At 46.4% G+C, this 10,737-nt stretch overlaps 1 protein-coding gene and 1 pseudogene across 1 annotated transcript; one reads left to right on the forward strand and one right to left on the reverse strand.

Moving 5' to 3' along the window:
* The first annotated feature begins 110 nt into the window (after window positions 1-110).
* On the forward strand, window positions 111-1,161 carry LOC150004921 (tubulin monoglycylase TTLL3-like; annotated as a pseudogene).
* Window positions 1,162-2,986: 1,825 nt separating this feature from the next.
* RPUSD3 (RNA pseudouridine synthase D3) lies at window positions 2,987-10,235 on the reverse strand. Its single transcript, XM_090282959.1, has 9 exons — window positions 10,111-10,235; window positions 9,646-9,785; window positions 8,364-8,408; window positions 8,151-8,250; window positions 7,346-7,453; window positions 7,180-7,264; window positions 6,831-6,954; window positions 4,333-4,472; window positions 2,987-3,517 (listed from the first exon to the last, which is right to left on the reverse strand). Exons 1-9 carry the CDS (start codon window positions 10,233-10,235, stop codon window positions 3,326-3,328), a joined length of 1,059 nt encoding a protein of 352 aa, XP_090139085.1. The 3' UTR covers window positions 2,987-3,325.
* Between the last annotated feature and the right edge of the window lie 502 nt (window positions 10,236-10,737).

The following is a 10,737-nucleotide window of genomic DNA, read 5'->3' on the forward strand; positions in this document are numbered from 1 at the left end:
CCCAAATTTTTCCTGCTACAGTGTTCGTTCTTTGCCTCCCTGAAAAATTGCCTCTGGAGGAAAGGAGCTAATATTTACACAACACCTAACAGTTTACATTGTGTTGCTATATGACCAGCTCCTTTAGTCCTCAGCCTAGCAAGGTAGGTGCTATTATCCCTATTTTCCAGCCAAGGTATCAGGAAGTTTCAGGAAGTTGCCCATGGTTGCGCATCTTAAAAGGGGCCGAGATGAGACACAGACCCAGGTCTGTTGGACTCCAAACCCTTTGTCCTTCCTTGGGCCTCTGGAGGAGGAGCTGGGAGGGTTCCGTCTGCCTTCATGTGCCCCAGCCTTCATCTTCCCCCACCTCCCGCCCTGCACACACACCTTGAGCGGTAGCTAGTCAGCCTTGGGCCCTCCCCAGGCCTTCACAGCATTTCTTGCTCCCACCGCCCCTTACCACTTCCCCAGCCTCCACACCAAGGCCTGGCTATCTTCTCTCCATGTGCTCCAACCCCAGGCGCAGGTCCTCGGACTGCAGCACAGCAAGCTGGTGGGCTCTAAGGCCATGTTGACCACAGGCAAGGCCTTGATGATTCTGCCTACCACCAAGGTTTTGATTTCCTTCCCACCTAACTCTGAGCTCAAGCAGGCACCCACTATCCTGAAACCAAGAAAAGTGGACCTCAAACTACGACTCACACCCTGGAGAGCAATGATAAGTGCTGGGGTCCAGATTGGAAAGCACAGGCAGAGGGCATCTCCCAGGCTGCTGGAGCCCAAGGGAAGGGCTCGTTTCTCTCAGAATTCCCTTCCTAGACAAATTTCTGATCACCAGTTCCCCTTCTCCCCTCCTTTTATACCAAGGCTCTTGTTCCCAAGCGCCTCTGTGGCCCCCATCCTGAAGGTGCCTTATGGCCTTTACCCTTTGAAGTTGGAAGTCTTCCTAGCACACATAGGAAGATCAAGGCCAAAGGCGAGTTCAAGGCCAGACTCTGTGACAGACCCAAGGCTAAAGCATGCCTCATGAAGACGCTGAGCCTTAAAGGACCCCTGCCCCTAATCAATGCATACCAGGGGTTCGGGGGAATAGAGTATGTGAGGCTAGAGAAGCCCTTGCTTCAGGCCTCACTGCCTCAAATCCCGGATACAGCACCAAATAAAAAGCAAATAAAGTAATCTTGGCTTGGTTTCATTTCTGTCAGAGGGTAAAATAAATGTAGAGTGGGGTTCTGTATCCCAAAATCTAGAACAAGAGTTAGAGGCCATCAGCAACAGCTCCAGGAAACAAGGCCCAGAATTTCCACATAGCAGCAGACATGGGGCTTCCTGCTCAGGAATTCTCTCTAATCTTTAGATAGGGAGATAAGTCTTACTTTACAGAAGAGGAAGCTGTCTGAATGAGGAGACATGGCTTGCCCAAGATCACAGGGCAGTGGGCAGAAGTCTGGGACACATTGCCAGAATGGCTGGCCACTGGGAGTCCCCCAAGTCCCCAAGACAGAGGAGGAGCAGGGCTGACATCTAATGGGCATAAGATTTACAACATGAGACATAGGGGGAAGGGTGGACCTTGCCTGAACCCCAGTCCTCCAGAGGGAATTGGTCTGTCCCTCAGCAAGTGGCCAAAGTCACCCAAAAAGAAAATATCCAACAAGCCATACCCATCTGAAAATTAGGTATTCCTTAGTCATGGGTTGAATGGTACCCCCTCCCCAAAGATATGTCTACCTAGAACATGTTCATATGACTTTATTTGGCAAAAAGGTCTTTGTAGATGTAACATCTTGTAAAGATCTTGAGATGGGATCATCCTGGATTTTCCAGGTGGGCCCTAAACCAATGATAAGTGTCCTTATAAGACACAAACACGAGAAGGCCATGTGAAGATGGAGGCAGAGACTGGTGTGATAAAGACACAAGCCAAGGAACACTTGGCGCCACCAAAGGCTGAAAGAGGGGAGGAAGGATTCTGCCCTAGAGCCGTCAGAGAGAGCAGCCTTGTCAATACATTGACACAGATTTCTGGCCTCCAGAACTGTGAATCAACTGTTATTTTAAGTCACTTAGGCTATGGTAACTTGCTATGGCAGCCCTAGGAAATTAATACATTACATACACTCTGATCCAGAAATTCTTGTGTAACAACTAGGAAATGCTTACAAGCAGGTTCACAGCAGCACTGCTGTAACAGCTGAAAGACCTGCCCATTAACAGAATGGATAAACTGGTATATTCAAGCACTGGAGTTAAAATTCCACACCGTACAACACATGGGTTTCTCAGTATGGAGTGAGCGAATCACAAAAGAATATATACAGCATGATTCCATTTACAGAAACTTGGGGAATAGGTAAAATGAAATATATAATTTAAGGATGTACACATATGCGGTAAACTTAAAAAGACAAAGAATTCTCCCATTAGGGCAATGGTTTCAACCTCTTAGGGAGCTTTTAAGTAAGATTGATGCTAGGGGTCTCTACCCCAGATTAATCAAACTAGTATCTTCGCGGTGTATAAGCATGAGGATTTTTTAAAGGTTCCTGAGGGGGCCACGTAGTGGGGGTTCTAATGTGGGTTAGGGTTGAGAACTGCTGTTTTACAAGAGAGGATGTTTCTATTTCATGCCCGAAGTGATGGTTATATGGGCGTTACCTTATAATAATTATTTAAATCACAGAGATGTTTTGTGCACTGTTTTAATATATTTCACAATTTTTTAAAGAAAAATATCTCACATCTTCGCTTACATGAGCTTCCCCAGAGTAGTCAAATTCACAGAGATGAAGGAGAATGGTGGTTCCTGGCGTCTGGGAGAGGGAACAGGGATTTAGTTTAGTGGGGACAGAATTTCAGTTCTGGAAAATGAAGAGTTCTGGAGACAGATGATGGTGATGGTGGCAAAACATTGTGAATGTGCTTAATGCCACTGAACTGTACACCTAACAATGGTTAACAGGGTAAACCTTGGTAGGTGCATTTTGTCACAATGAAAAAATCTGACATTTCTTCCCAGCTAGAATTGGGACATTAATAGGCCACATATTGACCTCAGCAGAAAGCATTGTCCATAATAAACATTTACTTTCTCAGCAAATCTTCAGAACCATACTGAGTTAGGTTCATTTATCATCTCAAGTCCAGAGAGGTGATGTTATCTGTTCAACACCACACAGCAACAGCAAGTGGCCTAGCCAGGATTTGACCTTAGGTTAGTCCGACTACAGAGCTCAGGGTCTTAAGCTATGACCTTACTGCATGTTGAGCACTGAAATTCTTGGGGCTGTGGTCCCCCCACACCCACCACTTTCCAGAAGGAACGGCAAGAACAGAAGGAGGACTATTGCTGGCAGAGCCCCAAGCACTGTAGAGTCCTAGAGAAATAAGGGGGCAAGGGTGCCAAAAGTTCTATGGGGACATCCCTGGGCCTGGTGCCTGGAAGGTGGAGACAATGTAGGTGGAGGTGCAAGGGCAGCTGGGCAGCCTGGGAAGGCGTCAGGCAGAGGTGTCTGAGGAGGGCTTCGTCCAGGACCTGGGGTGGGAGAGGCATGTCAGCATTCAGCCAGGTCAGTTCCAACCAGCTCTAAGCAAACTGGGAGTGAGGCAAGTACTTCCTCCTTCCCGTAGTTAATTTCCTTTTTACATGTACACATGTACACACTCAAAACACACTCAAAATGGCAGACACTGACTAGGGGTTCACCAAATCAGTTTCTACCTAGGCATACAGCTAAACTACATTTCCCAGCTCTTGCTGCAGTTTGGTGAGGACATGTCACTGAGTTCTAGCCAACAGAATGGGAGTGTACATATGTATGCTGCTTCCAGACCTGGCCCATGAAAATCTCCCACATGAACCTGCACCGTCCCCGCTTATCTGCTGGCTAGATAACAACAGCCTGGATCCCTGAGTGACTGCTTGGAGCAAAGCCCACCTCTATCCCCCCCACCATTAATTGGACTTAAAAGGGAGGAAAATCAATGTGTTAAGACTCTAGTACTTTGGGGATACTCTGTTAGAACTGATAATTACCCTAATACAGACAACCTCTTTTACCCCTTATACCAAAGAGACTCAAAGAACGGCAGCTTTAGAAGGGTCTTTAAATATCAGCTAGTTCAACTCTCTTATGGGACAGATGGGCAGAAGGAGGTACAAGAGAGGTGTCACTTGCTCAGGGTCATAGAGCAAGACAGGGTCATAGAGCAAGACAGGGTCACAGATAACCTTGGAGGCCAAAATGAATGCCTCCCAGTTCTAAGCTGCATAGGTAATGTCTGGAGATGCTGCCCACCCTCGTCCCTCAGTTCACCCCCAGAAGGCAGAGGGCAGATGGGCTTGGGTACCTGTCTTTGGGGTTTGGTGCTCTCAGCTGGCAGTAGAAAGCGCTGGCCCAGGACAGTGCCCACGCGGGCAGAATATCTGTGGTCCCCAAGCACAGGGCAGAGCTGTAGTACCATGTGTACCTGTAGCTGACCAGGGAACACTGGGAGACAGGAGACACAGGACAGCTGGTGAGTTGTTCTCTTGTCCTACCCAGTATCCTCTCTTCCCATTTCCTCTGGGCAAACACCACCCCAATTCTCAGAGCAGGTGGTTTCAGTGAGGTCAATACTACTGCCCTGGCCTCAAGAGCAGGTTAGGATAGTCATAGCTGTCAATCCAACTGGCCTGTGGGATTCACCCATGAAGAGAGGCAACCCTGAATTTACTGTTGAAACTACTGAGAATAAAGAATGCTCTTTCTTGCTGGGATGCTAAACTGGTGGGGTATAAGCCTGGAGCTGCTGGAGCCCCGGGCCACCTCTGCTACACCAGAGGAGAGCCAGTGGGAGAAAGAAGCCAACATTCAGGAGGAAAGAAGACATGGAGGAACAGCTTCCTGATGATATCCCTGAGCCACTGGTCCAGCCAAATTCTGTAAGCCAATAAATTCTTTTTTGTGTGTGGCTAATAACAATTTGAACTAGCTTTTGGGAAACTTACAACCAAAAGTACCTTGAGAAATACAGAAATGGGAGGCTATATGCTAGACATGGCATAAAATGTTTCACATATGTAAACTTATTTAACAGTCATGACAACCCTGTAAGGTGGGTCCTACCATTATTTTGGAAAACCAAAGCTCAAAAAGGAGCAACCTGCCAATCACCATAAACTGGAATTTAAACCCAGGAGCTGTACTCTGCTTCCAGGTCTGGTAATAATCTAAAAACCCGCTTGCTATAAACCACCTAGATACACTGGGGAAATGTAAGTCACCTTTTTAAATAACACAGTGGGCACACAAGAAATAAGGTCCCCAAGACCAAAACACAAAAAGGAAAATTCCAGAACAAGGAAAATTCCAGAACATACAAGACCCAACATTTCACCTATTCTAGGGGGGCTGCCAACCTTGATATCCATGGGGATTGGGTTTAAGTAGTTACCCTAGGGGCCAGGGATGAGGCCTTGCTGCCCAAATGAAACCTTAAGAGGGACTAAATCTTCAATGAAACGGTGGGCCAAGAGGAAAAGCCAGCCACCAAAAAAGGCATAAGGGGAATGAACAAGTTTTCCCCTAAGAATTCACAGCCATGAGCTTGCTCTCACACAGGTTTGAGGCTCTAATACTTCTTAAATGATCTGTGAACTTTGAACTGAGACACTAATATTTAGGGAGGTCCTGAAGCAGTGATAGCCCTAACCTGAATTCACAATCCCAAATCACACAGCAATAAGGAAACAATTCACCAAGTGTGAGAGTCAGCAGGACACACAATAGGATTAGACCTTCAAGAATTTCAGACAATGGAATTACAGAAATACAATGGTTTTAAGTGATTATAAAGACAAAAAAAAAATAGTATGGGGGGGAATGCCATATATATATTTTAAGATTTTATATATTTATTTTTAGCTACAGGGGAAGGAAGGGAGAAAGAGGAGAGAAATATCAATGTGTGGTTGCCTCTCACATGCCCCCAACTGGGGACCTTGTCCGCAACCCAGGCATGTGCCCCGACCAGAAATCGAACCTTTGTTTCACAGGCTGCCACTCAATCCACCGAGCCATACAAGCCAGGGCGGCCATATTTTTTAAAGGACATTTGTATTTGTAAAAGAACCAAATAGAATGTCTAGAAGTGAAAAATGCAGTCAAGCCCTGGCTGGGTAGCTCAGCTGGTTGGAGCATGGTCCTGATGTGCCAAGGTTATTGGTTTGATTCTAGGTCAGGACACATATAAGAATCAGCTAATGAATGCATAAATAAGTGGAATAACAAACCGATGTTTCTCCCTCTCTCTCTAATAAATTTAGAAAGTAAAAAATAAAAATACAGCCCTGACTGGTATGGCTCTGTGGGTTGGGCATCATTCCACATACTGAAAGGTTGCCAGTTCGATTCCCAGTCAGGGTACACGCCTGTGTTGCAGGCCAGGTCTCCGGTTGGGGGCATGCAAGAGGCAACCAATAGATATTTCTCTTGCACATCTATGTTTCTCTCCTTTCTTTAACTCTTCCTCTCTCTGAAATAAAATTAAATTAAATTTAAAAAAACCAAAAACTAAATCTCCATACCTAGTTTCATCATAGGGAAACTACAGAACATCAAAGACAAAGAGAAGACCCTGAGATTAAAAACTAAGAGAAAAAGTAGTTGAGCTACAAACGAATGACCATTAGACTGACAGTAGAAGTGCTGCCTCCTCTAACTGGGCCTGCTCACATACATTCTTGGGGTCCATCAAATGCTCCCCAGGCTGATCCTAACACCACCACCTTTCTCCAACCCCCTTGCCTCCCCAGCCAAATACAGTTGTAAAGGCTGGCTGGGGCTCTAGACCCACTTGTGACCCACCTGTTAGTGGTTGCAGCTGGACCAGGGCACAGCCACAACCTGTGGCCACTACACGGAAGTGGCTTAGGGTCCTCTTGACACCTTCTAGGATGTCCTTTCGGGATGGAGACTTCACTGGAACTACCTGTGGTATCAGTCCCCAAGAAGGAAGAAGTTTCACACACACTTGGGAGCTATACCCTCCCTGCTCCCAATGGACTCAGGACAGGCAGTATAAGAGTGGTCACTTGCCTGTTTTAGGGGACAGGAGGGCCAGCCACTCACACCCCAAGTCTATAGCCTTAACTCCTCTGTAAGGGTAATATGTCCAGAGAGTCCCCTCCTGTTCCCCACCCAGACCCTAACTCACAAGACCAACATCATCAACACGTTCCAGTTTCAGAGCTGCTTGGATCTTCCCCTCAGAAGTAGCTGGGATCCCATCAGTGACAGCCCTGAGAAAGAGGCAAGAAGAGGTCACACAGTGTTTTGCCAGGACCTCCCCACTGCCATGGGAGCCTCCCAGCACCCCTCACCAGTAGGTGGCTATAGGTCTCTGGGCTCGTCGTGAATGGGCAAAGAACTTCTGGAGGCGGCTTGTGGTCTGGGGACAACTGGAGAGGAGTACAAGCCCAGAGGTCTCCCTAGAGGAAGAGAACAAATTACGAAAGTTAAAGTCCCTTGGGCTCACTCACAAAAAAGGGAGGAACACTGATCTGCTTAAGACCAAAGAATATACCAGACTCTTAACTCAGGGCTCCTTCTGAGGCTTCCTCATGTTTGATGATAAGGCTATGTAGCTCAGTGTGTCTCTCATTTTGCCCTGGCCCCCAGGGAGCTCAGAGACAAATGTCATAACAATTACCACCAATTGCTGGGTGTCTACCATGTGCCAGGCACTGTACTAGAAATTTTATATATATTAGCTCTGAAAGAATTAAATTCCCCATAAACAAGACCAGGAATCTGTGGAATTGAAAAAATAATTCTTTTCAAGTATCACCTCTAATTGATGGAAGTTAGAGGAAAGAATATCAATGATCAACTCCCAACGCCTACCATGAGTATGGGCTTGAAAAAGTGACTGCATACTGAGCACTGGTATTACCAGCTCTATCTTATGATCAAGGAAACTGAGGCTCAGTGAGATTTCATGCTTAGCCTAAGAACACAGTTTGTGCATGAGGATTTGAACCCAGATCTGCCTGCTCCCTCCTGTACCTTTATTCTACCTCTACAATCCCAAACCAGCCATGGAAATGTCTTGCTTATTTCCAAGCAACCTGTTCCCCAACCCTAGATGGATGCCTGTCCTACCTTCCTGTCATCCCCTTCACTTACTTCCCAGATGCTTGGACAACCTGGAGCTCCTGCTCCCCAAGCCCCAGGGATTGGCTCAGCTCTGGCAACACTGAGAGCAATGTCAGCTCTCCTGGTTTTCCTGGAAAAAAGAAAGAAAAACACAAGTTGCTCCCAGAGGCAACTTTATCCTTCCATCCCCTTCTTCACTATTCCCTCCCTGAGAGATGTCAAACCCCTTTTCAATGCCCATACCTGTCACTGGAAGACCCTGTGGCTTGTTCAGTGTCACTAGTGGTCCTGAAATATACATGACAGGAACATCATTGACAACAAAAGCAGCAGTTAGAATTTACAAAGCACTTTCTAATTCATGCAGTTCCACTATAACTCTCATACATGAGTTAGGAACCACACCTTAAACTTCCCGTCACTCACATATGCTAAGCTTGCTGCCACCTCAGGACCTTTGCATTTACTGTTTCTTCTGTCCCAGATTTTCACGTCTGCCTCCTTCATATTATCTTGGCTAAAATATCACCACCAGAGAGACCTAGTTCTGCAATCTAATGTCTGCCCTTGCTCCTACAGTTCCTCACCATCATAATAGGAGTATTCCCTCACTTATCGTGGGTATTACGTTCTAGACCCCCCTGCAATAGGTGAAAATCTGCGAAGTAGGAACCTTACATTTATTTTAGTATTTATATATATTTTAAGGCTTTATAAACCCTTCCCATACACTTATAAACTGTTCCCAGTCCCTTATTAACTTTTCCCACTCCCTTATTAACCTTTTCCACACTTTTATAAACACTAATTATGTTCTTAAACATATTCTACACTCTTAAACCTATGTAAGTTTAACAACACATGTATACAGTACCACAAAATCCCGCGATATAGTGAAAAATCCGTGATAAATAATTAAATATAACATTTTTAAAAATCCCGTGATACAGTGAGGCCATGATAAGTAAATCGCGATATAGAGGGACTACTGTACTTTTATTCATAGCACTGATCACTAGTAAGTACCTTGTTCATTTATTTCTGGTGTAATCCATTTCTCCCACTAAAATGTTGGCTCCCTGAGAGCAGGGACAATATTTATTTTGCATAGCTGTGCCTAGAACAGTGCCTGGAACATGGCCTATGCTCAATAAATAGTTGAGAAAAGTATTAAATTGCTGAATGAAGACTGAGGCTCAAACTGTTATTTTCCTAAAGCCAGAGCCTAGATCTGACTCCAAAGCCTGTGTTTTGTCCATCAATAAGCAATTTATTACTGTAATTCCCATTCTGAAGTGCCTACTGTGTTCAAGACCCTAGTTTTTCACATCTTCCCATTCCACTGCATCAACATAATGCTGAGGCTCAGAGAGATTATGTGGCTCTTCCCTGCCCATGTCTCTAACAGGAGGCAGACCAGGATCTGACCCCAAAGGCTTTAGTAGGGAACCCAGTCCTCCAGAAGGCTCAAGAGCAGGAGGCCCCCCCTCCTAGGTCTCTGTGCAGCTGTCCTGCTCACCCTCACCTTTCTGGTCCACCACAGACTTCTTCAGCACATCAACCAGCTCCTCCCGACTGAGGTTCTCTGGCTGCAGCAGCCCTGGGAGGGGCTGGTTTCCCAGTGTTCTCGACCATTTGCTGGAGCCTCGAGGTTGCAGCTGATGCCTGGAAAGGTGGGGTAAGCAACAGGGTAATCATTCATTTCCCCAGTGCTGCTCATTCTTATCTCCATAGGCCTCTTCCCAAACCTTAACAAATGCCTCAGAATTCCTGGGCTGAGCTCTATGAAAATTCAGGTTCGCCCGGCCGCGTTTTACAGAGGAGAGGGCTGAGGCTCAGAGAGGACTGGAGACTAATGTGCCATCACTCAGAGGAGTCGGCATTAGAACCCACATCTTAATTTCAGATTCCGCATACACATTCCCCAAGCCCCACCCTCCCTCTCACACGAAGTTGGGGAGGGGATGGCGGGGAGGGGTGGTGCAATCACCGGGCCTCGGTGCCAAAGCCTGAAACCTTGCGAGCTGCGTGGACCCCTGGCCTCCTCCACCAGCCAACCAAGACGTGGCCTAGAGCACCGTAGCCACCCATCTCCCGTGCGAGGTCAGTGCGCATGTGCTCAGAAGACAGCCCCAACTCCCAGCTCGTCCACAGCACGCTGATTGGTCAGATTGACTGTCAATCAGAATAGCAAAAGGTGGGGCTTTAGGGCGTAGAGAAGGCAAAACTTTGCCTTAGCCCTGGAAGAAAAGACACAGATTTACTTCTGTGCTTTTAGGGAACCTGAGGCACAGAAGAGGGAAGGGATTTCTCAGGGTCAGAAAAGCTGTCTCAGGACAAAACCGGGACGAAAGGTTAAAGTTTTCTGATTACCATTCCAATTCTCAGGAGCCTTCGGACTTCAAAAAGCCACTGTTATGGACATTATCGTAAGGCAAATGGCAGCGGGGATTCACACCCTTTGGACCAGTAAACTTCCTTGGAAGAACAGCCTGGTGCATAATCGAAAAGCAGAAAAAGGCCAGCATTATTGATCAAAGCAAAAACAAAACAAATCTCAAAACTGGAAACAAAAATTGTCCTGTGATTAGCTCTAGAGAGGAAATGACTAATACAT

The sequence above is a fragment of the Furipterus horrens genome, unplaced genomic scaffold (genome assembly GCF_987537825.1).
Source record: "Furipterus horrens unplaced genomic scaffold, mFurHor1.1.pri manual_scaffold_7, whole genome shotgun sequence".
NCBI lineage: Eukaryota > Metazoa > Chordata > Mammalia > Chiroptera > Furipteridae > Furipterus > Furipterus horrens.

Excerpts from the sequence above, each read along its gene's own strand:
- RPUSD3 (XM_090282959.1), bottom strand. The coding sequence starts at position 10,235 with ATGCGCACTGACCTCGCACGGGAGATGGGTGGCTACGGTGCTCTAGGC. Across the intron at positions 9,786-10,110 it reads GGCTTTGGCACCGAGGCCCG|GCATCAGCTGCAACCTCGAG; the intron begins GTGATTGCACCA and ends CCACCTTTCCAG. Across the intron at positions 6,955-7,179 it reads GTGTTGATGATGTTGGTCTT|GTAGTTCCAGTGAAGTCTCC; the intron begins GTGAGTTAGGGT and ends CTGATACCACAG.